The sequence below is a fragment of the Ursus americanus genome, chromosome 2, assembly GCF_024610735.1.
Source record: "Ursus americanus isolate L20-20 chromosome 2, mUrsAme1.1.p, whole genome shotgun sequence".
NCBI lineage: Eukaryota > Metazoa > Chordata > Mammalia > Carnivora > Ursidae > Ursus > Ursus americanus.
In genome coordinates, this window is record NC_142128.1 from 31895696 (window position 1) to 31922816 (window position 27121).

The 27121-nt window shown below is 54.8% G+C and overlaps 2 protein-coding genes across 8 annotated transcripts in view; one reads left to right on the forward strand and one right to left on the reverse strand.

Moving 5' to 3' along the window:
* The first annotated feature begins 791 nt into the window (after positions 1-791).
* On the forward strand, positions 792-12951 carry DEXI (Dexi homolog). Its single transcript, XM_045784299.2, has 2 exons — positions 792-1712; positions 12289-12951. The coding sequence occupies exon 1, from the start codon at positions 1297-1299 to the stop codon at positions 1582-1584; it is 288 nt and encodes a 95-aa protein (XP_045640255.1). The 5' UTR covers positions 792-1296; the 3' UTR covers positions 1585-1712; positions 12289-12951.
* A 3296-nt stretch (positions 12952-16247) lies between these two features.
* The window catches only part of CIITA (class II major histocompatibility complex transactivator), a 44662-nt gene continuing 33788 nt past the window's right edge, over positions 16248-27121 (reverse strand). For 6 of the 7 annotated variants that reach the window (XM_087870471.1, XM_087870469.1, XM_045783902.2 and 3 more), the window contains 9 exons: positions 26238-26396; positions 25545-25613; positions 22612-22692; positions 21957-22049; positions 20832-20918; positions 18402-18485; positions 18152-18235; positions 17379-17476; positions 16248-16925 (listed from right to left, as the gene is read on the reverse strand). In XM_087870471.1, the coding sequence (XP_087726597.1) occupies positions 17401-17476; positions 18152-18235; positions 18402-18485; positions 20832-20918; positions 21957-22049; positions 22612-22692; positions 25545-25613; positions 26238-26396 (733 nt within the window). In that variant the 3' untranslated portion in view covers positions 16248-16925; positions 17379-17400. Of the gene's footprint in view, positions 16926-17378; positions 17477-18151; positions 18236-18401; positions 18486-20831; positions 20919-21956; positions 22050-22611; positions 22693-25544; positions 25614-26237; positions 26437-27121 lie in introns of those variants that run through there. The other variant, XR_015728041.1, reaches the window with a different exon arrangement.

Consider the following 27121-nt stretch of genomic DNA (forward strand, 5'->3'; position numbering starts at 1 on the left):
GAGTTGTGAGTTCAACCTCCACTTCGGGTGTAGCGATTACTTAAAAACGAAATCTTTTAAAAATCATAAATGTTTGTCGAACTGCTCTGGAAGGCACTTTGGGCAAGATCAGTCTCCTGAAGGATATACAAGAGTTGCTCATGAAAAGCGGAATCAACGAGTGCAAGACTCACTTTTCTATGTATTTCTTGGTTGTTTCCATGTTTAACCACGTCCTGTTTACCAACACGGTTTACAAAGCAAAAACAAGCAACCCCACGGCTGCAGGTCTGACCTGCCTGGGAATCTCTTTATTCGGGTGTCCCTGAACCCTGTTATGCACATCCTCGCAGTGGGCGGTCCTTCTGACATCCAGAATTCGGAGAACTGAAGGAGGCACTGATCAATCTTCCCCACCACGGAAAATTGCCACTTTGGAAAGTCCGAGATTTTCACTGGTAAATTCACACCCCCCCCCCCACTGCCTCCTTTTGACAGGTAAACTGAATCCCAAAGAGGCCATATCCAAGTCCAAGGCGGGGCGGGGGGGCTGCTGACGAAGCTCAGTGTTTCCTTGAGCTCTCTTAACCTTTAGGATACGTCTAGTTTTGAACTGTGTTGGGTCTCTTTCCCCTCCCGCCACTCCGTGGGGGATTCGCAGAGCCAATTGCATTTGAGACCTGGGCGGAGCCCGGAACCGGGGAGGCAGCTCAGAGGCCGGCGTCCCAGAGGGGCGGAGCGAAGCGGTACCGCCCCCGGACGTCTCGGGCCAATGAGCGCGGGAGTGGAGAGGGCCAATGAACGCGGGGCCGCTCCGGAGGCGGTGCTCGGAACGCGACCAGGAGGGCGACGCGGCGGCCGCAGCCATGGGCGCTGGGCCTGCGGGGGCGCGGAGGGGGCTCGAGCAACTGCCGGGCGGGGCTGGAGAGACCGCCGCCGGGACTGGCCCTCGACGCTGAGACGCGGTGGGGTCCCCGCCGGCGCTGGGAGGGCCTGTGAGCGCGAGCGAGGCGCGTCGGAGGAGCCGGGCAGCGGCCGGCCACCTCAGTGGGGGGCCTGCCTGGCAGCTGAGCGGATCGGGAGGACCGTGTGGGCACATCTGGGGGTGCGTGGACCCCGCCGGGCACGTTTCAGGGGCAGGGTCGCTTCCGCAGAGGCCGCCGTACACCGGCGGGGACACCGCCGGGGCCGAGCTCGGCCTGGGTCGAGCCCCCGGGGCGCCCCTGGATGGCTGAGTTGACCCCTTGCCGGCCGCCCAGGCGCCGCAGCGGCTGAGATCGCTGGGATCGCCGGGCCGCCGCCCTCGCCGACCCCTGCATGCCCGGCGCCCGGGTCGCGGCCCACTTGGACGCGCTGGGCCCCCTGGTCCCCTACGTGCCGCCGTCGCTGTTGCCCTCTATGTTCTACGTGGGCCTGTTTTTCGTCAATGTGCTGATCCTATACTACGCCTTCCTCATGGAGTACATTGTCCTCAACGTGGGCCTCGTCTTCCTGCCCGAGGACATGGACCAGGCGCTCGTGGACCTCGGCGTGCTCTCCGACCCCGGCTCGGGCCTCTACGATGCCGATTCGGAGCTCGATGTCTTCGATGGTTACTTGGAGTAGGCTTGGCTACCGTCCGCACCCCTCGGCCTGGACCAGCCGCCCAAATCATGCCGCCGCTGCTGGTTGGGGGCATCGTCGGGCCAGGGATGGGATCCCCAGGACGAGGCCCTCTCCGGCCTCCAAGACCTGTAAGTGCTCTCTCTGCGACAGATGAGGGTGGGTTGGGGCGCTGGCGAAGAGGCTGGCATCTCCAGACCGGACACACACCCTTCCCCCAGGCTCCTGGAGGTCTGTTTGGATGCCAGGAATGGCCAAACCCCTGTTAGGCCTTTAGCTGGGGCTGGCAAGCTTTCCCTGATGAAGGTGACAGTTGTTGAAGAGGGGAAGGGAGGCAGAGCCTAAGTGGTGTTTGCCACAGCTGGTGGAAAAGCCTTTGCACCCAGATCGCTTTGAGGCAGAGCTGTCAGCTCCTCCCTTCTGCCTCAGTCTGGCTTGATGGTGACCTTGGCTTTCTGGGGATTCCCATAGTTCTGGAAAGATAAGAATTTGGAGTGTCGGAAGAGATAGCAAGCCAGGCAGTGACCATCTTTGTCCTGTGGCCCTTGGGGGAGTGGGTGGAGACTCGAGAGCAAGGGCAAGGGCCCCGGCTGAAGCAGTGAGAGGAGAAACCTCCTTCAGCAAAGTCTGCACTTCCTTTTGGCGTTGCGTTTGCTGCTTCTTGGGAGTCGGGTTTCAGGGTGCCCCAGCTCGGCAGTTCTGCAGCTCGCATCTGCAAGGGCTGCAAGGGCTGCCAGTTTCGCAAGTTGCTTTTGCAGACCAGGCAGACTGGGGCTGGCTTTGCCTGCAGTGTTTGCAAGGCCTTAAGGAGCTCTTGGGCCAGCAGGAGTAGGGACCACAGGATCTTTGCACTGAGGTGTTCAAGTCCTGCCTCTAGGCTGTAACCAGGAAGCTGTGTGTCCTGCCCCACCTTGTGTGTTGATGGGAGGGAAATGAAGGTCCAGGAAGGAGAGGGACCTGGCCGAAGTCTCAGAGCTGGAAGAGAGGCAGCTGAACAAGATGGGGAGGAGGGGGTAGGCAGGCTTTTGGGTCTGGTGAGCGTTCGTAGGACTTGCAGACACTCTTTGGCTGAGCCTTTCCACTAGACAGTGTGCAGTGTCACTAGGCACAGGGCCTGAATGGCAATGAAGGGAGGATACTGAGGTGGCAGGAGCTCTTTCTAGAAGACAGACACTAATGCCACTTTCCCCAAGCAGGCTGAGTTAACTCCCCTCCTCTGTGGGCTGCCTTTGCCAAGTGACCATAGTCAGGGAATGCAGGGTGGGGCAGGACCTGCTGGTAGTGGTGCTGAAGCTGGGGGCTCCCCCTGAGAGGTGGACAGTGAGATTTCTTTGATAAAAGCTTCATTTGAGCTCAGTGAGACCTTAGCAAGAACCAAGTGCCAGGTGGAGAATGGGTCAGCTGCCCTGCATACCTACCCAGTCTCCTTGCCCACCTGTCTGCCTGCCATCCATCCATCCACCCGTTCTTGGGTTGAACAAATGTTTACGGAGTACACACTGTGCCCCCTGGGTGAACACAGTGAACAAGAGAGACTTAGGCATGACCTCCTGGCACTTGGTGAGAAAAGACAAGGAGATTCCCAAACAAGATGATCAGATTTTTTGAGAGCCATGAGAACATGTAGGAAGGACCTGGGCATCCCTAGTGAGTTCCTGCTGCTTTCTTGGTGCTTAGAAGAGTGCCTGGAATCTAGTAGGCACTCAATAAATGTCTGTTGAGCAAAGCTGAAGAACAGAAATGGGCTGCATTAGAAAGGAGGGTCAGAGAAGGTCTCTTTGAGGAGATGACACATTTGAGCTGAGCCCTAAATTGGTAGAAGGAGCCAGACGGAAGATCTGGGGAAAAGCATTCGAAGCAGAGGGAATCACTAATGCCAAGGCTGTGGGGTAGGAGAACTGGTTTTTACAGCAACCAAAAGGAGGCCAGTGAGGCTAAAGAGCAGCCCCAAGAGAGGCCTGTGGGGCAGGTGAGGCCAGACCCTACAGGACCTGGGAGGCCATGGCCATGAGCAATGGGAAGCCATCAGAAGGCCTGAAGCAGGAGATGACACAATTTCAATTCACATTTTGCAGAGATGACCCTGGCAGTTGTAGGCAGAATGGCTGTCAGGGCAAGAATGGAATGGGGGAAGCCAGTGAGGAGCTGTTTAGTCGCTCAGGCTGGAGGTAAAGGGGGCCTGGATGGGGCAAGGTTGCTGAAGATGGAGAAACAGACTGAGAACACCTTTTGAAGGTAGAACCTGTGGAGTCCATTCAAAATCTGGACTGAGTATTGATCATGGACCATGCCTGGTTCTAGGCCCTTTGTGTGTTCGCTCAGTCAGCCATTCAACAAACTTTGCTTCTGCCTGCTCTTCTACCAGGCCCTGTGCTAGGCCTAGCAGATCCTAAACTGAATCTCTGCCTCCAAGCCAAGCGCTTGACTTTGAGACAGTGTAACTTGGTGAAGAATGTCTTATTTTATCTCTTCACCACATCAACAGAAACACTTCCCCTTCCAAATGAAAACATTGGCAGACTTGAAGCCCAAATGCTTCGACAAACTTTGCAGCGAAGGCTGTTTGTGCAGAAACGCCAGGAAGCGTGTCTCAGGGACACCCTGCCTTGCAAAGCTGTCAGAGTGCCTGGGCCCGAGCTGGGAGGCAGGGAGGCCAGGGGCTGGGGGAGATACTCAAGCCAGAAGAAGTGGGGAAGCCACGCACAGCATTCCTTCTTCCCCACTCCCGAAGCCAGGCCGAGGCAATCTTGGCCCCAGGACCAGGGAAGCCCAGCCTGGGGGAGGGGAGGGGTGACCAGCAGCAGGACAAGCCTTTGGGAAAGCTCTAGAAATGGTCTGACTGGACCTCAGCTCTGGGCCCCTTTCTGTAAGCAGAGAAGCATCCGTAGTCAGATCTCATTCTTTCTGGCTCGTTCTCAGGTGGACGTATTCTCATGTTACGCACGAGAAGGTCATGGAAGCACTGACTAAGGGTGTGGGGCATGCCAGGCAGTGGGGACTGGGGTGGTGCACTCACTTGCTCTCGTTCTTTTTTCTTTTGGGTGTGTGCCCACACGGTACGGTCCACCCAACATCTGTTGAGCCCTTACTGAAGGAGGCAGTATTAGGGTTGGGGTAAGGAACAAGAACCTGGTGCAAATCCCAGTCCTGGCTGCCCTTGGGCATGTTCTGTAGCTCCCTGTGTGTCAGTGTTCTAAAGAGTGCGATAATATTCCTCCTCGTGAGGATTAAGGGAGATGTACGTAAAGCTCGCAGACCTTCCTGTGTGCAGTGAGTGATACATTAATATTAACCGCTGCTAGCATTAACGGTCAGATACAGTGGGGAGTGTGTACACTCGGGCCCTTGTAAGTATAAACCTGCACGTGCACACATGCATGGATACTTACAACCCAGGATGAGCTGAAGAGGACTGCCTGCCTGAGTGCTGGGTGGGTTCAGGTGGGGACCACCAGGACAGACTTCCCACTCTGTCCTCCTGCCTGGGACCCTCAGGACACCTTTCCCGTGGCCTGTGATCTCCACAGTCCACCAGATCTGGAGCCCCGTCGAGCCGTGGCTCCGCGATTTTCCTAGAGTTGTCATCGTTGCCCGGGAGCAGGAAGTGGGGAATCAGGAGCTCTCTCCTTCGCAGGAGAGAGGGCCACTGCGGCTGGCCTGGGAGCCAGGGAGAGTCCTCACATCCCAGCACTTCCGATGCGGGGGCAGAGCAGCTGGATCGATCTGTCCCCGTTCCTGGCACAGGGAGGGCTGTGGGAGAGAGCCTTTGTGCAGCGGAAATGGAGAGACTGCAGAACGTTGCTGCTGGGTCGGGAGGGCCTGGTGTAGCTCGGATACAGAGCCAAGGAAACGGGCCCCATCAGTCTACTTACCACAGGGTCTCCCGGCTTCCGGGCCCTGACTCGGTGCCGCAGCTGGTCCTTCTGATCTGTTCTGACCCTGGCCCCGCCATCCCAGTCTGCAGCCTGTGCCGGCAGCAGAACACCCCGGCTGGCACGTCACTGCCCTGCTCAGAATCCCAGACCTTCTGCAGGGACATGGACCATAGATTGAAGTCACGGGAGAGCCCACAGGCAGCTGGTAGAGCTGTGGGGAGTGAGGGGAAGGAGAGCGGTCAGGGCAGGTGAGGGAAATGAGTCGGTCTCCCGTAGCTGTGGTCCAGACAAGAGATAGGTGATGGTGGCAAGGGGAGGCAGGTGCACCCTGGGCCTGGCTGACTTTCCAGCTCTGTCCTAGCACAAGGCTCACCTGGAAGCGTGCTGGCCACAGGGTGCTCGGGTGCTGGCTGCCCCTGTGGCCAGGAGAAGGCCCCGTTAGGGGTCTCAAAACAGCTGAGATGCCAGGGGTTCAGCTCCCTTGGCCCCGAGTTATGCAAACTGAAGGTTTCATCCAAGGAAGACCCTCACGGTCCTTGTGTCAAGGAAATTAAGGGCTCCTCTCAACTTGACCATTCGTATTCCTGGTTTACCTCTGTCTTTCCCCCAGAACTTCCGAAAGCTTAGCTTGCTTGTGGGAAATCAAGATCACAGTTAAAGGGAGAGGCAGCTGAGGCCCAGAAAGGAGGAGTGAGGGGCCAGGGTAGCAAAGCTGAGTGAGACAGCTGAGCCCCCCAACCCAGTGCTGGGTTTGCAGGGGCTGCAGGGGGGCTCCAGGAAGGGGCTCCCAAATCCCACCTTGGAATAGTGCTCACGGCTCTGCCAGGCCTGCTGCATAGACCTCACTCCTTTTTGCTGAGTTTCTTAAATAAAACTGTATTTTGAAATCACTTCACAAGTATACAAAAGTTGCAAGAAGAGTGCAAGGAAGTCCCCCCACCCTTCACCCAGAGTCACCAGTTGTACGGATTTACATTTTGCCACATTTGTTCATGTAGACAGTGTGTGCCCATGCTGTTTACGTGCGTGTGTATATACACATATGTGTACGTGTTTAGCCATTTTTCGGAACCACTTGAAAACGATTGCTAACATTGCGTTCCTTTACTCCTAAATATTTCACTGTATAGTTTCTTAGATCGAGGACATTCATTTCCATAACCGCAGTACAGTTGTCAAGATCAGCAATTTAACACTTGATGCAAGCCTATGACCGATTTTCTTCAGATCTCACCAATTGTCCCAATAAAAACGTAGAGTTGAGGTCTGGGATCCCATCACACAGGTCACCCTTTGCTTTAATTCTTGTCTCTCGCGTTGCCTTCAATCCTGACCTCCTCACTCTGTCTTCATCTTTCGTGACACTGACATTTTGGAGGAGTACAAGTCTGGTATCTTCTGGACTGTCTCCATTTGGGTTTATCTGATGTACTCTTGTGATTAGGCTCAGATGATGCATTGTTGGCAGGAACCCCCGCAGAGAAATGAGTGCAGGGTATCTGGGAGACAAGTGACGTCTGTCTGTCCCACCGCTGGTGATGGTAACTTTGATGGCTTGGCTAGGGTGGTGTCTGCCAGGTCTCTCCACTATAAAATTATTTCTCCCTTTGTAACTTGTAGTTATGATTAAATCCACTAGTGTTAGTACTTTGTTTTTCAAAAATCTTTTTTATGTGAATTTATTTTTAAAAGAATGGCGTATAGCCCTTCATAAATGATGCTGTGTTGATGGTGTGTCAGACCCAGAGGGGACTCAGCCCGGGAACCCTCCCCTTTTTTTGGATGCTTGCCTCCTCCTCTCAGGGGCCCATTACCAAGGAGGATGTGTCTGTGCCTTTAAGGCAAAGGGTGATCTGGGATGGGTTCCGGGACCTCACCTCTACTTTTGGAAACAGACAATAACTGGTACCTGGTGAGTCCAGCTCATGCTGATGACATCACAGCTGCCATCCCCTGCCCAGAGACTGGGGAGGGGCTGGGAGTGAGCTCTACTTCCCCACAGAAGGGGAAGGCCTCATTCCTGGGATTCCTTCCTGGCAGGGGTCTTGGCTGGGTGGTTAAAAATAAACTATGTCTCCCACATCTCCCAGCTTCCCCTAAGTGTCATCTGCAAAGCAGGCGAGGCAGGGCTCATTAGCTCCATTATACAGGGAGGAAAACTGAGGCTCGGGGACGTTCAGTGACTCATCCCAGATACCCAGCCATGAGGTGGCCAGTTGTCCTCCTAGCCACACTCCCAGTGCTTCCTCGAGTGAGGTCCTTTGCCACACGTGAGGCCACCGAAGCAGAGTGTGGCCAGGCTGTTGATGCTCTGTCACTCTTGGGCACCTGCTACTTCTCCATTTGACCAGAGAAACCAGGCCCAGGCTCAGTGTTGCAGGCCAGGGGTATCTGGCTAGAGCTAATGGTTTCATTTTCATCCTATTTGTTTTTAGCGTTGCCTTCTGTTTATGACAAATGATTCTGTTTTTTATTCATTACGGTGATGTAAAGGTTCCTTTTAAAAATTTGGAGATAAAAAAAAAGGTTCATTGATATAAAGTACTAAATAAATAATCGTCCGGGCAGTTCTCAGGTGTGGCAAGACTTATGGGCAAACACTGCCCTTCAGAAGGGCCTCAGTAAGTCTGAGGCACCAACCAGCTGGAGACACGTTCTGAACCAGGAATCTTCACAAAACCCGTGGCTGGTGAGCGTCAGCAGCTGACACGTAAAGCAGAATGCGGCTTTGAGAAATGGGTCCTGGTTTCTCCAGAACACTGACTTCCATCAGGTACCCAAGCAGCCGGGCAGCATCTCCTTTCCCATCCCCCTCCGGCTGTGAACTCTTGGACTAGCCAGGGCAGAGGTCCTTCTGCCACACAGCCCATCACTGAGACGATGGTGGACACACAGGGCCAATTGGCTCAGGGTGACATCTGTCTTTAGCCACTTGAATTGGTCAGTTGGTGCATGGGAAAGAGGAATGAGCAGTGGGTTTCCAGCACGCAAGGTCTCTGGAGGGCGACAGGACTCCTGTTTCCAGCAGCCCCCCAGCACTGCAGAGGCCCCCTGCCTGGTGTGTTTGCTAGCTGCGAACAGGTGGAAGGAGGGGAGGGGCTGCTAGGTATTGATGCCCGTGTATTGTAGGCACGTGATTTCATATCATCCTCACAACAAACGGCCCAACGAGGTGGGCGCTGTTCTCCTGTTTCAGATGAAGAAAATAGGCCCAGAGAGAACTTGCTAAGGCCACACAGCTAGGAAGGGGCAGAGCCAGGATTCCCCCAGATCGACCTTGCCCTGACTTTCCCCGAGGAGGACCGTGGGAAGACAAGAGTCTCAAAGGAGAGTTTTGCAGCATGTCCAGAGCGTCGCCCACCAGCACCCCAAGACCCAAGGGCCCATCGCAAACTAGGCAGCCTCTCGCCAGAGGCAGTGAGCCGAGACGTTGCTTCTTAAAATGGATCCTTTGCCCAGCTGTCCTTCTTAATGACAGAAATGAGTCAGCTGGCCACTCGCTCTGTCCAGCTCTCCGGAGTAGCCTGGAATGAAAGGTTACAGTTTCAGAAAGAAAGAAGGGGTGGGGGGAACCAGTGGCTAATGAATTGTCTGTCATGCTCTAATGATAGTAGAAGGTTGGAGAACCCACTGCTTTGGATTCTGCAAGCTGCGGCTCCAGGATGCTCTCAGCCCGAGGCTTTCGGTGCCTGGGAGGAAAGAGATGAACCTAAGATCAGACCACAAAGGTTCAAATCCCGCCTGCGCCATTTACAAGCCCGGAGGCCCTGAGCAATTTACTGAAGCCTCTCTGAGCCCCGTCTGAAATTCCCGGTGATGAGCCTGCTTGGCCCCACCTCCTAGGGTTGTTCTGAGGAGCGTGTGAGCTAGGCCAGGAGTTAGAGCAGATGGCACACAGTAACGTAGAGGGGCTGGAGAAAGCCCTCCCATGACAGAGTCTCAGGACCCTCCCTGGGGTTTGCTGTGAGGCCAGACTTGCCAGTTAGGGAGCAAGGGGACCGATCTTTAACAGCCACCGTGGGTGGCACTGGTGAGTGGTCTCAGGACATGCTGCAGCCAAGGCCCCAGTGACCTGGGCGGTCCTTACCTTGCTGTATGACCTAGGGCGGGTCCCCACCCTTTCTGGGCCCTTTGTGGAAGGAGTGGGACTGACCCCGATCCGGGTTCCCCAACCCCATCTGCCACGCTCAGCAATTCCTGCTCTGTTGTCTGAATTCTCATTTGTGTCATTGTTTTCCTTAAACGAGCTCTTTTTAAAGTGAAGTAATGCTCTGAAGGGACAGGAACTTTGTATTACTATCAGAAGTGGGAAGCTGGCATCACTTGCCATAAATAGAAGCTGACCCTGCAGATAACACAGTGAAAACCGAGAGCAGCAGTGGATCCAGCTGGAGCCGGCGCCTGCAGGGCCCTGGGCCCGTTCAGATGGGAGATTGGCACGTGTCAGAGACACGTTCCAGCCACTGACACTCGTCTGGATCCCGTGCTGGTGGCAGACATCAAGATTGGGAGAGGAGTGGGTCCCCATGCCGGGGGTGATTCTGTGCTCTCTGACACCCAATCCACACAAGTCTGAAATGGGCTTAAGTGTGAACCCCTGCCTTGGAGATCTCTGGAGTGAGCCCTGCTCTCAAGAGCACCACCACTGACCCCCACAGGGGTTCCTTGTGGGATGGGAGGGGGAACCGTGGATGCCTTTTGAGAGGGCTGGGCTCACCAGTGCTCTGGCCGCAGCCCTGGCTTCCCATCCCCATGCCAGGTCCAGTGGGGAGGTGGGTTGCGGCCCCGGGACACAAGGACTCGGCCTGTGTCAACAGTGGGAGCCAGGGAAGGTCTCAGCAGTGGAAGGATGTGTTCCCAGCTGGCCTCTAGAAGGTGAATCTGGCAGATAGCACAAGAAACTTGGCTGACTTGGCCCCTCCTCCCCTCTCCAACTGTGCCTACCATGGCCTGCCTTCTTGCTCCCTTCCCCCACCCTGTACAAACCTTAGGGGGTTTTAGGGCCTGCTGTGCCCTCGTCACCAGCCTGCCCCCTGCCTGGCATGCTCTTCATGCAGGCTTCCCCGGGCTCTGGGCTCCATTCATCCCCTGGACTCCCTGCTGTCGGGTGTATCACCTTGGGCTGTGATTGCTCACCACAGGGTATCTCAAAAGCATGACCACGTTTATCGTGGGGTCCCCAGCACCCAGCTCAGGACCTGGCATGCAGGAGGTATGGAATTAGGTAGTGTGGGAAATCTCCAGTGGAATGAAGCCCTGGAGAACTGAGTATCCTGGACAAGTTACTTACTGTGTCTGGACCTTAGTGTCTTTGTCTGTAAAATGGAATCCCAATAGTGTGTCGTTCCAGGAGTTTTAGGAGAGCTGAATGACCTGACATGTGTAAGGCTCCATCTCAGGTCTGCTCTCCCAGGAGCAGACGCCGGGACAAAGGTTCAAGGGCAAGGTGTGTATTCAGGAGGTGATCCCAGGACTACCAGTAGGGAGTGGGTTAGTGAGACAGGAGAGGGTTCTGTCATCCAGTAGGTCACCACTGCAGCCCTGAGCTCAGTCCTGCTCAGGAACTCTGGAGACTCAGCTGCAGGGTGCAGGAGCTGGGGTATTGATCCACCACCTTCCTGGTCATCCCTGGTTGGAAGGCAGCTCTGGGGAGACATTGGCTCTGCCTGTACTTGCAGCCTGGGGGCCAGTCAGGCTTTGGAGGCAGGTCCCTACAGGTGGAAGCTGGCAGGTCAGCGTGCCCCGGAGGGGTGAGCAGAGGGAATGGCACAAGGCATCCACAGGCTCTGCCTTGGGCTCGTGGCCCATGGTAAGAGCTCAGGGAGTGGCAGCTCCCCGATTGTGATGGTTTCTACCATTGTCACCAGTCCAGTGCCAGCTCTGCCTGTCATAGTTGTGTAACTCAGGTCACTTGGCTTCTCTGAACCTTGGGGAGATGCATGGTTCTCAAGAGAAGCAGTTCTGCCCCCTCGGTGCCCCTTGGAAATGGGGCGAGGGTGCATTTTTGGTTGTCAATGTGCCCCGGAGCGCTACTGGCATTAGTGGTCTGGGACCAGGGATGCTGCTAGCGGTCTTGCAATGCCCAGAACGGCCTCCCACCTCGGAGAATTGTTTTGCCCCAAATGTTGGTGAATGACCGTCCACGTTGCATATTTAACATAGAAGTTTCATTTGGTGCATGATGATGTTTGCAGAAGGTGTAGTCCGGGCTGGCCGTGGTGAGGCACAGAGCTGGGGCAGGCGGGTGGGCGTGGGAGCTGAAGATGCCACAGAGCCCCTGGCACCTAGTATGGGAAATGGGACCAGCCGAGGGGCCAGGCACCATGGATGATACCATGTCCCAGGAGGACCAGAGCAGTGAGGCTGGTGAGGAGCTTGGCTGTGGCCACAGCCTTCCGGTAGCCTGCGAAACATTTTCCGGGCAAGGTGGGAGGTGCTGCCAAGCCCCGCCCTCTACTAGAGCTTGCTCAGCCGCCCCAGGGCTCAGGTCGGCCTGGCCGCAGGCCCTGGGTGACCCCTGAGCACACTGCCCTCCTTCCTCAGATACCAGGATCCCCCTCTTCCCTCCCAAGTGTGGGCCATCGTTCCTCTTCCAAGTGAAATTACACTGGCTTTCCCATCCAGAGTCCTTAGAAATCAGGCAAATTCATTAAAAAAGAGTTAATAAAAGTTAAAACCCAGCCTGCATCTGGGGTTTCTGATGGCTCCCGAATGCAAGGTTTAGAGGAAGTTTCCCTGCCCCGCCCTGAGCCTCCTGAGGCCACCACCAAATAAGCGAGGACTGCGGGACAGCGCTTCCATGCTGGTAACACCCCTTTTCCCTTCTCGGTAGGCCTGCTTCCCCCGAAAGCTCCGTGCCAACAGAGAGGTTTCCGTCCGGACCCAGGAGGGTGGGGCGGAGAGATTGAAACTGAAAGCGGAGGCCCAGAAGGCCTTTGCCCCTAACCAAGGGGAAAGGCAGGGGCGTCCGAAGACCTCCCCCGCCCACGGCGTCGCACAAATGGCCTTGCCTTGGCTTATGACCTTTCGCAGTTGCGATGGATGTTTACAAGAACCCAGCCAGAGTCTGCCTCCCCGCTCTTCACCCCCAACTGCACCTGCTTCTCCCACTTAATCTTGCGAGAGGATACTTCAAACTGCGGACACACACGGAAGCCACTCCCAGCTCCGTCTGATGCCAGTGGAGCCCACAGCCCGGCTGGGTTGGGCCCGAGGCTGGTCTTAGATGCAATGACTATTTCAGGGAGTAAGTCAGAAGGAAAAGAAGCCACGGATCGTGTCAGGGGCCGAGGGTCGGGTGTGACTTATTCATTTCAAGTTGCTTGTCCTTCATCAGGTTGCCAAGACTGGTCCATCATGCCGGGGGCATGCCACGTTGCTCCTCTGGCCGGAAATATTTTTGAAAATGTGAGGGGTATGAATACTTGATGTTGATGAACCTGTAAAAGCAATACTTAGGCTGACTTCTTTCAATTAAAACATGTATGCAACTCCAGCCTGTGGGGGCCCTGCCTTTTTTTTTTTTTTTTTGAGATTCGGGAAAGGAGCCCTTAGGCAGGACCTCGCAAAGGGCAGAAGAGTCAGAGAATTCCCCCAAGCCAGGCTGGCGGGTAAGTCAAGCCAGAGAGGCAAGGGCCAGCTTCTGGGGCGTGGCGGCCCAGGCTCAGTGGCCCGGATCCCAGAGACTCGGGAGGCACGGTATCCCCTTGCATGCACACAGCACACCCCAGGAGATCTCCACTAGCCACGAGGGAGTGAGGGAGGGAGGGAAGGAGCAGGTGAATGGATGAAGTTGGGTTGACTTGCAGTTTCACAGGAAAAGAGCCCTGATTCTCAGTTCTGCAGAGCTGCTGCTTCTCGAAGCACCCTCGTGTACGCACCGCGTTACACAAAGCACGATTGGCTCCGTTGTGTGGGTGAGGACACAGGTGAGGGAGGGTCAAGCCCCTGCAGACTCCAGAGAAAAAACAGCCCAGCACCCCTTGACTTGCTGTGCTGCTAAGAAAGGGAGCTAGGGGCTATGAACAGAACACACCTGAGAGGCCCAGGAAGAGAGGTGAGCGGGCGAAGGGAGAGGTTTGTGACGGGGGAGAGGCCTGAGGATTTATTTAAAAGATGTGGCAAGGGGTGCCTGGGTGGCTCAGTCGGTTAAGCATCTGCCTTCGGCTCAGGTCATGATCCCAGGGTCCTGGGATCGAGCCCCATGTCCGGCTTCCTGCTCAGCAGAAGAGTCTGCTTGTACCCTTCCCTCTGCCTCTAACCCCTGCTCATGCTTTGTCTCTCTTGCTCACTCTTTTTCACAAGTGAATAAATCTTTTCAAAAGAAAAAAATAAAAGATGCTGTAAAATTGGAATCATGCCATCAACGTACAGCATGACTCCAGACAGATTCCCTGATTGCTCTGGGCATCGCTCTTCCCACCCAGGAAATGGCTCTCAGAGAGCAATCCCAGCACACTGTGCCTGTGCCCGTGGAGACCCACCCTTCCACAGAAACCCAAAGGGGAGTTTGCATTTCAACTCCCTCCTTTACAGGGGTGTGGCCTTAGGCAAGTCACATCTGTGAAATGGGGACAGTAATTTATGTACCTCAGAAGATCTCTTTGTGCTAATAATTACAAAGGTGCCCCACTGGGCTGACACGGCTCCGCATCAGGACTCACAGCTTGGCAAGCAGAGTCTACACTGGTTTGCAGCCCTCATTTGCCCCCTTGTTTGGGTGTATTTGTGCAGTGCACGGACCACCCAACCACACCAGACAGCCCTGCCCAGGGAGTTTTTTTAAACTTACTAAAGTACAAGACTTCCCAGAGCAGGAACTTTGAGCATTTTATTGAGTACCCCTCTGGGTCCTCTGTACATATTTGTGGAATGAATAAAGCACACAAGCAAAGTTGTGGTGAGGATCATTCATTCCACAAACATTTATTGAGCACCTACTATGTTCAGGCACCTTGCAAGGTACAGAGGGCACAGCAACAAATAAAGTGGACAGGTGAGCTGCCCTCTGGAGCTCACATTCTAGGACAAGAGCAGACAACACAACAAACAAGCATGAAAACGATAAACTAATGACCAGTTTGGAGAGGGGGGAGGGGGAGCGTCCATTTAATAGGGTGGTCTGGTAGACCTTCCTGAGGAGCTGTTCTTTAACCTGCGTCCTACAGGATCAGCAGTTGTCCAATGAGAAAGGCCTGGGAAGAACATTCCAGGCAGAGGCAGGAACAAAATGCATATTCATACATAACAAGGACAGCCAACAAGGATTGAGCTGTATGCCAGGCTCTTGCCGTCAGTGTCTTAACTCCTTGAATCTCTGCATAATGAAGAAGGCACTGTAATTATGCCCATTTTACATGTGATGAGACTGAGGCATGGAGAAGTAATTTGCACAAGTGGTGAGCTGGGCACTGAGCCCACGTGGTCTAGCTCTGGAGTCTGCAGCTGGCCCTAGTCTGGTCCCTTTGAGTAGGAGGGGCTTAACATGGTACTGGCACAAAGTAGTAGTTGCTAATATTTATTGAATACCTGTTATATCCCTTCCACCGTGATGAGCACTTTACAGGTATCAACTTATTTAATAAATGGTAGCTATCCCACTTTAAGCGAGAACTACGAATAATCACGGCCTCTGACTATAGTTTGTCATCTCTGAACAGACCCAAAGTAGTGTGTATGATCGTGCCGTCCCCATCCAGCTGAGGGGTGCCCACGCCTGTGGACTCCACACAGTCCACGAATGCGGACACACCCTGAGGAGTGATGCCCTTGCTATTTAAAACCCACGCCTGGGTCAGAACGCCTGGTGCACTTCGCAGCAGGGCCAAGGCAGAAGGCAACACCCCTCTCTGCAAGGACTGCCAGCTGGGCAGCTGGGTCCAAATCCCTCTGACCCTCCTGACTCCTGACTCCCGCTTTCTGGGAAGAGGAGGGGAGTCTGGGAAGCGGGCACCAGGGCTGGTGCACTAGAGCTGAGCAGACAGCTCCCGCTGCTGCCGGGAGAAAGCCAACTTGTCCCGAGTTGGGACTTCTGACCAAGCAGGCCATGCTCCAGTAAAAACAACAACAGCTGAGCTGGCAGCTCTCGGCGTAGACAGCAAAGCTTCCAGGTCCCTTCCAGGCTCACCGTGGCTAAGGCAAGATGCCAGCTTGACTAAGAAACAGCTCCCAGGATAGAACACCGAGTCAGACAGGCAGAGGAAAACATGCCCTCCGCTAAGGCTTAACAGTGCTTCAACCTTGCCGATCCCCAAATACTGAATTTGCCGCTAAGTTCAGGACGCGCAAGAAGACCCTCTCCGAAGAGACAGGACTCGGGCCCCAGTGCACTCTGCTGGGGGGCTGGGGTCGTGGGCGGTGGCAGGAGAGCCCCAGCCCCTGTCCCACCGGGCAAGGAATATGGAGGGTGTGGTGCTATGTGACTCCCAAGGCTGGGTTATAAAAAGGATACTTCTCCCTGTGGTCTCTGTCTCTGTCTCCCTCTTCCATGTTGCGTGATTGCCCTTCAACCCCTCTCTTGTCGGTTACTTAGAGGAACCAAGGCCCCAGGCCCCCAGCCAGCATGGAGTCCCCGAGCCATTCAAATGATGCCAGCCCCAGCTAACACAGAGTGGGGCAGAGATGCACCGTCCCCACTGAGCCCAACTCACATGACTGGCCTGGGAGCAGAATCAGCGTGCGTGTCCTTTTAAGCCCCTGCATCTCGGGGGATTTTGTGATGCATTCGATAACCGAACAGTGGGTGCCCCAAAATGGTGATCACGGCACAAACTCAAACAGTGGACACGCCCATGAGATCAAATGAGCCCTTTATAATGTAGTGAAACAGGACACAAGAAATGAAGGCCGAGAGGCAGGTGTGGTTCCAGCCCACCTCCCCCTCCCCCCCATTAGTGTACCGTCAGCTCTTTCCAGCTCAAGTCCAGTGTGTGTGCGCCAGGCCGAGCTCTGGCCTCGACAAAGTTAGTGCAAAACAGCGAGTCGTGTGGCCGCAAAGCAGCTGCTGTGAAACCCGCGCCCATCACAGGCCGGAAGGAGCAGGCGGGGCTGGCCGCTGGTGTCCGCGGAGCGTGCCAAACGCGCTCTTAGGAGAGCAGCGTGGACAACTGCTTCCTCCCCAGGCCAGCGGGGACCTGGGGAGGCAGAGATGGGGCCGGCCCGCTCCCTCGCCCCAGCCTGGCCACCTCTGTCAGGAGCGACCCGCAGGGGCTGCCTCAGGGCTCCTGGGTGGACCGCAGCAGCCACCTAGCGCCCACCCCGTCTGCCAGGGCTGCCATCGACCTGGGCCCCGCGGGGGCCTGGAGCCGGGCCCGGTCTGTCCGCAGAGCAGGTCCTTCCCGCCACTGGGTGGGGGCCGACCCTGAGCCGGCAGGGCTGGGCACCAGGCTGCTTGGCTCATCGGCCCAGAACAACTGTGTCCACAGATAACCATTTCAGGGTCCGGCGTGGTCAGCGTCCTCAGAGAACGTGCTGTGAGAGGTCAGGAGAAGGGGTGGGTCAGAAAGCTTCAGGTGGGGGCAGCTCGACACGTGGGCAGAGCACTGTCGAGATTGGGGGTGAGGTGGAGTTGGAAGAGGGGGACATCAGGTTGGGGGAGCACAGAAGTGGGGGGACAGTCATTTGCACAGAAACGTGGAGAGCAAATTCCTATGTAGACCGTGCAGGGCAGGCGGCAGGGGTGGCTGGGGGGACCTCTAGGGAAGCTCTTCCCCAGACTAAGAGCTGTGGATAGCTGACCAACCGCCCCCCCCCCCCAGCTGTCCTTCCCCACCTCTCCAGGCCCGGCCGCAGGGAGGAGGCTCAGGGCCCAAGTCCCCAAAGCCTTTAAAGACACCTCCACCAGTCACAGGAGGAGGCCCCAGATGGTGCATGTGCTCACCCAGCAGTCCCCCCAGTTCTCCGGTCCAAGCCCGCCTCGGTTACCTCGTCCTGGGCATCACGGAGCTCATCTCAGGCTGATCCGTGAGTCTAGCTGCTGCAGGTGTTCATGGACGCCAAACGGGATAGTGGGCGTCCACATCCTGTGATGGGCACGGCATGTGAGGGCCAGGTTAGAGGAGAGGGGGGCCCGGGTCCCTCCTACCACCCAGCCTAGAACCTTGGAGACTTCCCACCTGGCAGAACCAGACCAGTGCGGGGTTAGAGGGATTGCAGAGGCCTCGAAGCCCCGAGACCCCTTCTTTAGACCTGGTTCTGCTGCTGATTTGCTGTGTGACCTCGAAAAAGTTAGTTAGCCTCTCTGTGCCTCATTCTCCTCATCTGTAAAATGGGTCTTATAAATTCTACACTAGAAGATACGAGGGATTATGTAGGTGAAAGTGCCTTGGAAGAGTATAAAGTACTGATATCGGACATTTGACCCCATGGTGACACATAAGTTTGAACCATATGAAATTGCCAAATTTGCCAGGTCCAAAATAATAGAATATAAGTGATTTCATATCGTTCATCCTAATACATTGAGCATTTTCAGGTATCAGACTGTTCTAAGATTAATTTGAGCCTCACAAAACTGCTTGGGGGTAAATATTATCACTTCCATTTTACAGACAAAGAAACTGAGGCCAGGGTAGCAAAGTTTGCTCATCCAAGGTCCCACACAGATAAGGGCCAGAGCAGGATTTGAACTCAGGACTCACAGGAGCTGCACCCCTGGAGAGCTGGTGGCTCTCTGCCCACGGGGGGCCAAGACTTACGCCAGTGTCTCCACATGAGGGCACTTCCTGAGGCTGGCGGCGAGCTGCTGAGCCCCAGCGGCCGTGAACTTGTTATACTGTACACTGGGGAGAGAAACCCATCCTGGGGCCTGGCCCTCGCTCGGGGCCATCCAGCCCCAGACCAAGGCCACCCCTGTGCTCTCAACAAGCACCCCATCCCAGCATGGCAGCGGGAGACCCCGCAGTCCCCCCGAGCCCCAGACCCCTGCCACCCACTGTCCACACTCACTCCAACACCCGGAGAGACACCATGTCTGGAAGCACGTGTGCCAGGCTCTCCGCTCCCACGTCACAGATGCTGTTATTGTAGAGGCTGCCAGAAACAGAGGTCAGAGCCCATGGGGATCCACAGCCAGCCACATTCCCTGCCCCATTTTACAGACGGGCAAACTGAGGCCCAGAGACTCACACAGTGAGTCCAGGGAAAGCACCAGGAGCGAGCGGAAGTAGCTTCCTGGCTGAGACTTCCCAAGTTCAAATCCCAGCTACGGGGCTTGCTGCCTGTGTGACCTTTGGCAAGTTACTTAACTCCTCTGTGACTCAGTTTGCTTCTCCAGAAAATGGGCACAATAGAGTAATCACGGGGAGGAGTAAACAAGTTCAGGCTAGTACAACACCCAAAACAGAGACCGGCAGGTGGAATGACTAAATCCTAGCTGTGGTTATTACTACCTCCTGGGGGGGTAATGAAGTTTACACGGGTTACCGTAGATGGTGTGACCAGCACTGGGGAATAGTAGGGGAGAGAAAAACCAAAATCACTGGGCCAGCACGGGTTTCTGTGGTGTAGTCACAGCTGCCACGAGCAGCAGAGTAAATAAGGCGGTGGGTGTCGCCAGTGCCAACCGAAGCTATACACTCAACAATCATTCCTTAACAAGCCAGGTGCTCCCGTGGTTCTCATTTCAAGGCCATGACTTTGCCATGGCTCAGCCTCGGGGCTCCACCACAGCGTTGCATGTAAAAGCAGCAGGTCTACACTGCAGCAAAGCAGATTCAGGCTAAACTCCAGCATCCCCTGCTGTCACAGGTTGGCCAGGACCAGGGCCGGAACCAGGCGGAGGCTTTACAATTTCTTCCCGGGGTGGGTCTTCGAGCCCAGGGGGCTTCCCCCTCCTCCCACTGACAGAGGATTCTTCCCATATTTCATCGATACCAGGATGTACGTGTCCCCCCTGAGTATCGTTGAGACCTGGAGATGTCTGGTTATCAATGAACATCATGGTTCAATTAGCAGTGTTTTGTCCTCTTAATGGTGTCTTACAGTGGATGGCATCTTAGATTCCATAAAGTAGGAGGTTTTCTAAAGTGGCAGTCAGATCAGATATTGCCCCCATACACCCCACTTGCTTCTCCATTCGCAATGGAAAAACTCCAAAAGCCCCCTCTGGACCTACAAGGGCCTCCCTGCATAATCTGGCCCCCCTACCCCTCCCACCTCACCTCCCACCCTCCGTCCCTCATTCCCTGTAGCCAGCCACAGTGGCCTTTCTGGCAAAGACTCAAATTCTTTCCCACCTCAAGGCCTTTGCATCTTCTGTTCTCTTCTCCTGGAATGCTTGTCCCAGAGCACCTCCCACAGAAGGCGGGATCTCCTGACCTCCTTGAGGAATTCAATACTCCCCATTCTACCCTCTTGGGCCCTTGTAAGTTTCCTCCCCAGCATGAATCTCTATTTAAAAATATTTTGTTAGTACATATGCTAATTATGCAAGATGCTTCAAGGCAAGGAATATTTGTTTTGTTCATAGCTGTATCTCTAGTTCCTAGCACAATACTGGCCCATGGTTGATATTAGAGGTAATCAGATGCCCTGCACAACCCTAGGGAGTGCCAGTCAGATCAACTATGATTTGCACAATACACAACCCATACAGCTGCACACGGTGACCCTGGCTGGAATGATAAAAGAGTGGATGTGTCAGTAACTAGATGAACCAGATACCATCTCCCCACCCCCCTGCCCCGGGAATGTGACTCTGGCTGTCCTCGGCTGGTGATGAGGGCTGAGGAAGGAGTAGGAAAGCCTGGCGAAAGAGGAGAGCTGGCAAGGCTGAGCTGAATGGCTGGGGCTGTGGTCTGAGCTCCCCTCCTCAGTCCTGGGACCACCAGGGAGCCAGGCTGGAAGTCATCAAAAGCAAGGAGTGCTATGCCAAGGCCCACCAGAAGGTGGCAGTGCAGGCACTGCGTGAGCGGCAAAAGCCCGCCAAGGCTGCCAGTGCGCAGTCAACCTTCTAGAAACCGTCACCCCTGGACTCCAGAAAAGGCTCAGTCCTGCCACCCCCTGGGGAAAGAGGACCAATATTGTGCACTGGAGCCAGGCATGGTGCCAAGGGCTTTCCATAGGCCACTGGGATGGTACCCATTTTCCAAACGAGTAAGCAACTTGCCCAGTTTGTCAGATGCATTTTCTCAGGCCCTGCTATCCTCCTGTTGGGGGGGTGGGGCACGTTCATATTGGATTTTAGGTCAAAGCCCCCCCCCCCGCCCCCCGCCCCTGTACCTAGCTGTGCAACAAAGGCCAGCAAACACAACAGCCTGACGGGATGCCTCCAGCCCCAGCCTTGGGCTCTGCGGCTCTGGCACAAAGCAGATTCTCCACCCACCCCCAGCCCTCCAGCTCAGCGCCTGAGCCATGACAGGGGGAGGCCCCACTCACCTCAGCCTGAGGAGGGACGCAGCCAGGGAGGGCAAGGCCTCGGCGAGCTTGCAGGCACCCACATCCGTAATGCTGTTCTGGGACAAGCTGCAGGGACACAGCGAGGAGAAGGGCTCAGGGCCAAACTCCCGTGCCCCTCCCCATCTGTGCCCACCTGGCCCAGGCAGAGCTGGGAAACTCTCACTTCCCCACCGGGTGGCCAGAGCAGCAAACACATGCCCATCTACCTCGCGGAGAGTTGTGGGTAACAGGGTGTGAACGACTTTGTGGGTAACACACTGGTTCTTAGTAAATAAAAAGTACTGTCCCACCCTGTGGCTGCGGGGGTTGTGGGGGTGATGATAAAAAGAGAGAGATCACCCTCCCCCCACACCTGTTCTATGATTGGATAGCATCCTTCTTTTCCCTTGGGGCCACATTTCCACACGAGAATAGAATACGTGTTCATATTATTTGTTTAGTGGTAGGTCTGTTTTGTTCGTTACTGTGTCCCTGTGTTTACATCAGTGCCAAGTACATAGTAGGTGCTCAATAAATAAGTGGGTGAGAAAAAGGAAGGAAAGGTAGGAGATGGAGGGAGGGACAATGAAAGGAGGGGTTGGGAGGGGCCGATCTAGCTTACTCACAGCTTCACCCAGAATACTCTAAATTACTGGGCAAGTCTCAGTGCCCTACAGTCAAGGAAATCCCAGAGTGAATCCTGCAGCCATCCCGGCCCGGTTATGAAGCAGAGTGTGGACAGACTTTGATGATCCCCTCTGGGTTCAGTAAACAATCACGCAGACCCTCCTTCATCACATCCATCCACTTCCCAAAACCCAGGACAGTTTGTTTTTCCCTAACTAGGCTCCACGCCCAGTGTGGAGCCCGACATGGGGCTTGAACTCATGACCCTGAGATCAAGACCTGAGCTGAAATCAAGGGTTGGATGCTCAACAGACTGAGCCACCCAGGCACACCCCCCCTTTTTTTTAATAAAGATTTACTATTTTGATGATAATGTGTTAGCGACACATGCTAGTTCCTCTCTCCTCTGCACCACCCAGCACCACCCAACGACTGAATGGGTGAGTGAACGGAAGAGGGCAAAACCCAGTGCAGCAGGAAGGGCAGTTCCACACTCACTTGAGAGTCTCCAGGGCCTTCAGCCGAGGGATGGTGGCTGACAGCTGCTCAACACCCTCGTCCCCGATCTTGTTCTCGCTCAGCGAGTCCAGGCTGTGGGTGGAAGCAGACGGAGGGGCCATCAGCCCACACCCCCGAGGCCAGCCAAGCAGCAGCCTCCTCCCATCCCCCCCTACCTTGGACACACCATAGGCAAACTTTCTAGAGCAAGTCCGCATCCCCTGGGGATGCCAGTTGGCCAGCCAGGGGACAAGGTTCTAACTCTCCATGGACCTGAATCTTCTCCCCCCCCTCCCCGGGAGCCCCATGAGCTCAGGCAACTTCCTTAACCCTCTTGGGACCACAACTGTGCAATGGGATCCTGCGCCCAGACCCTGCCTCCTTGTAGTGGTGCTAGGAACAGCATGGGAGCCCAGGGAGGGAAAAGTTTCAGAGGTCACAAAAGGATTCAATCTTTTTTATCTTGGGGATTCTCCCATCCATCCTCCCTTCCCTGCAGTGGGGTCATCTGGTCATTCACACTAGCCATACTGAGGAGGGAGCAGTAGGGAGGGAGGGAAGGAGGGAGGGACAGAGAAGGTCCTTCTGAGTGCATCGTCCCCAGGGGCAGGGTTTGGGGTAATCAAAACCAGCAGGTGCCCGTGTCCATACTCACTCCAGATGCTGAAGGGAGGAAAAGGCCTCGAGGATCCTCACCAGTTTGGGAAAAGCCTGGGGGCCCAAGACGGAGCCCAGCCTAGGAGGCAAAGAGCAGAGTTAAGACCCCGAAACAGTCACAGCTCCTCAGTGTGGCGCCAGGGTGGTGTGGACAGAAGGCAGGCCCAGTCTGAGGCTCCCTCCCCCTCCCCCTCCCCCTCCCTGCCTGCCCAGTGCCCTCCCTCCCTTAATCCCCACCAGGTGGCACCCCAATCCCTTCTGCTCTGGCTGGACTTCACCAAAGCCCCCCAAGAGGCAGCTGGGCTCCTGGCCTGGGGAAGTGGTTCCCAAATTCCGGCCTGAGGACCACCACCAGTCTGGAGAAAAATGACTTTACTTATCCGCCATTACATTTTTTTAAAATTATTTTTTAATTTGTAAAAAAAAAAATTATTTCTTTTTATAAGTAATCTCTACACCCAACATGGGGCTCGAACTCACAACCCTGAGATCAAGAGTTGCAAGCTCTACTGACTGAGCCAGCCAGGCGCCCCTGTGTCATTACATTTTAATAACAAATAAAAGCATTTATTGAGTACTTATTATGTGCCAGGCACACATGGGGTCCTTCACTCAGGTTAGATTTCACTTCATCCTCACAACTCTGAGCTAAAGGCACTTCTTATCCCCATTTTCCAGATGGGGAAACCGAGGCACAGAGGGATTAACTAATTCACACAAGGTTTCAGGGGCTAGATCAGCATTTACACCCGACTTCCAGGGAATGAGAGAAATAAAGGTAGTGTAGGGCTGTTTTATTCTGCTTTTAAAACATGGTTAAACGGACTCAACGTAAGAACCATCTTTTACTCTGAAATTGGGTCCTTTGGAGTGTTTTTGGCATGAAAATGTTCATTCTTTGATAAAATTATTGTGTGGCTTATTGGAATGAACACACTTGATAAAAATGAAAAGGTGGTACTGCATATAGTCCCTCAAATTTACTCTGAAATATTCTCTGTCTTTGCAATCTCAGAGTCTGGGAACTGCAAGCCTTAATAAAAGGTCACGAGATGGGAGTCCGACATCTGATTTGAGCCTGGGCCCTACCACGTGGCTCCCGTGGGGCCTTGTGGGCAAATCCCTTCAGCTCAGCCTTGGTCTCATCAGATTTAGCCCCAGTCTCATGAGCTTGTTGGAAGGATTAGGGAGTTTGTGCATCCAGTATTGACTGCTCGCCTACTGTGTGCCAGGCCCATACGAGCCTGTCACGTACAGGGCCGTGAGCAAACCAGAAATCCTGGCCCTCCTCTGTGGAGCTGACAGTCCCGTGGGCAAGACAGATAATCAAAGAAATCGGTAAATTATCTGGCGCGGGGGATAATCAGTAATACAGAGAATAGTACGGTGGCAGGCGGGGTAGAATTGTACTTTCAAACACGGGAGCATTTGGCTCGGTGGAAAGCAGAAGGAAGTGAGAAAGTAGTGGCGTGGGCCGTGCTGATATCTGGGGAAGAGGATCATGGGCAGAAGGCACAGGCAGTGCAAAGGCCCAGGGGCCAGACCATGCCTAGTGAGGTTGGAGGCCAGCAGGGAGACCCCTAGGGCTGGAGTGGAGGGAGCAGGGAAGGCAGTCCGGGAGATGGAGGGTGCCTCATCAAAGCAGATGAGAGGCTGAATCAGGACCCTCGTCCCCCCGCAGAGCACCTCACGGGTTCTGAGCAGCCAACAGGCCTCATCTCCAGGCCGCTGGGGCCTGCGTGGTACCAGGCACGGTGGCTGCCAGTCACACACCCAAAATAGTCCTTTCCTTCCTTCCTTCCTTCCTTCCTCAGAACTTCCTCGGGGCTTCTGGCCTCCAGGTGGCTAGTCTCCTGGTTCTGGGCCGTTCCACCTCACAGCTGCTGTTCCCCAGAGCACACTTCCGACCTCGACCTAGGGGCTTTTTCAGCTGAAAATAAGTCAAAGCCAGAAGCGGCCCTTGGTGATTGTTCTCACACATTTCCTCTTTCCAGCAACATTTTTATTTCTGCACAAATGTGGCACCTTGTCTCTGTTCAAAACAAGAAATGCTTGCCTTTTTCTGGGGTGCGGGGGAGCAGAGATCAGGACAGGCAGGTAGCTGGTGGGTGGGGGACCTTGGGCAAGTCACTGAACCTGGCTAAGCCTCAGTTTTCTCATCTGTAAGATGGGGACGGTAGTGGCTACCTCCCAGATCATATATAAATGGCACTGAGCACACTGCAGGTGTTTAATAATTTCTTCCTAATCGTTAGGTGATTTTAGATCCCTAACCAGGATCGCACACGAATTTAGCTTCTTTCTTTGTTGGAGCAAGAGCCAGGCAAGCTTCAGCCCTTGGGTCACCTTCTCCAGAGAGTCCCCTTAGCTTCCTCCTCCCCGCCCCCCACCTCCCCAGACAGGCCACTGATCACAGCAGGGGGTAATTATCTGTTTACCCTAGACTTGAGGCTCGTGAGGACATGGCCTCAGTCAGTGCAGTGTATCTGTCCAATGAATGAATGGGGAGCGTGTCCACCAATAAATGGGCCACTTAGCATCACACCCGAGAGGCCCCAGCCACAGCCCTGACCGCCTGGGCCCCAGATCCTGGAAGCCGGCTTCCAAAGAGGCAAGACAAGAGGATAAGAATGATTTGTGGGGGGCACCTGGGTGGCTCACTCAGTTAAGCGACCGACTCCTGATTTCAGTTCAGGTCATGATCTCAGGGTCCTGGGATCAAGCCCCGCATTGGGCTCCAAGCTCAGCACGGAGTCTGCTTGTCCCTCTCCCTCTGTTCCTCCTCCTGCCCTCTCTCTCAAATAACTACATCAAATCTTCCAAAAAAAAATTATTTTGGGGACCCATCTCCATTCCCGGTGGCATGGGCCCAGTTAACAATGCTGGTAAGAAACCCCACGGAGACCCGAGACAATTCACTCTTCTGCTTACGCAAACTCGAGCTTCTTCAGGTCCCGGACGGCAGGGAGTTCAGCTGCGTCTTCCGAGGGACTCCTCGTCCTGGAGAGAACGGGCAGTGTTAGCGGGGAGCAGGCTCTTCGCCTGTCCCTGAGCCCCTGCATGAGTGATCCAGGATGTCTGCCACAGTACCCCAAATTCCCGGGGAGGCCTGCGTTCCCTGGGGGCTATTGTTGTCCCCCATTAAAAAGAAATACCCCAGAACAAGACGTTATGAAGGCATTCCTATGGGTTTCACAGAAAAGAGCCTCGGAGCAGGGGCTCACCAAACCCGGCCCAGACAGCACACAGTAGGTGCTCACAGAATGGATGAAGACAGAATGAGAAACAGTTATTCTATGGTCGAGTTTCCTCTGCCCCCTGGACCTTAGAGCTCTGCCATCTCTCACATGGGGACAGCACTCGTCCCGGCTGCCTTAAAAGGTGGCCATTGGTGTCACTTCTGTTCCTAGATGCAGGAGGCAAATCCTCGGCCCCTAGCAGGGAGTCCCTCTCGGGCTCTAGCTGAGGACGAACTGGGTTCACGATGGCAAGTTTTGAATGGCACGAGATGATGGGTCCTGGGGGAGGGCACAGGATACCCCCAAGTAAGGGAGAAGTACCAATGGCGAACTTAATGTTGGGTCCTAGCTGTCTGAGCCACCTCTCACGCCCTCTCCCCCTCACCTCTGGATCTGCACGAGGTTGCCCAGGTCTTCCACATCCTTCGGGGACTTGGCCTTGAAAGGCTCGATGGTGAACTTCTCCTCCACCGCCCGGAGTAGCTTGGTCTCCCCACGCTGCTGTAGAGACTCCCAGAGCCCTACCGTGTCGCTCAGCGAAGCCCTGTGGAGGAAGGGCCTCAGACCCAGGCACAAGGACCGGGCTAGACCATAACGGAGGGGCAGCTCCATGAAGGGACCTCCTACCGATTCAGACACTTTCTGTCCTCAGCTTCATCCCTACCTCCTCCTGGAAGCCTTCCAGGACCACACCAATTCCTACTGATTCCTCCCTTTTCTCAGCCCACCCAGTGGTTTTATTTCCCTTTTTGCTTTGGCTACTAGGAAGCTCAGTGGCAAATTCTTGGTCAAACCACTACAATGGTATAGAACTTTAGAGCTTGGGTGAAGTATATTTGGGGGGAAGGTGGGAGAAATTCTCTTCAGATTAGGTGAAGTGATCAAATTGATCACAGAAGGATTTAGATGAGCCAAGTTAAGGAGTCAGAGGGGGGAGATATGATCCGATACAAATTCTGGGAAGACTGCTCTGACAGTTGACTACGAAGGAGAATAGAAAAGGGGTGCTCGAGAGGAAGTTGTGGCTTTAACCATGACAAAATAGTGGCTTGATTAGGGGATGGAGAGAAGAATACGAATTTGAGCCCAGATCAGTCTTACATCCTAAATGTGGCCCAGTGCCTGGCACCTGTCAGGACTTCAAATATTGGTTGAAGGGGTGCCCGGGCAGCTCAGTCGGTTAAGTGTCAGACTCTTGGTTTGGGCGAGGTCATGATCTCATGGTCATGAGATCGAGCCCCATATCCGGCTCTGCTCAGCGCTGAGTCC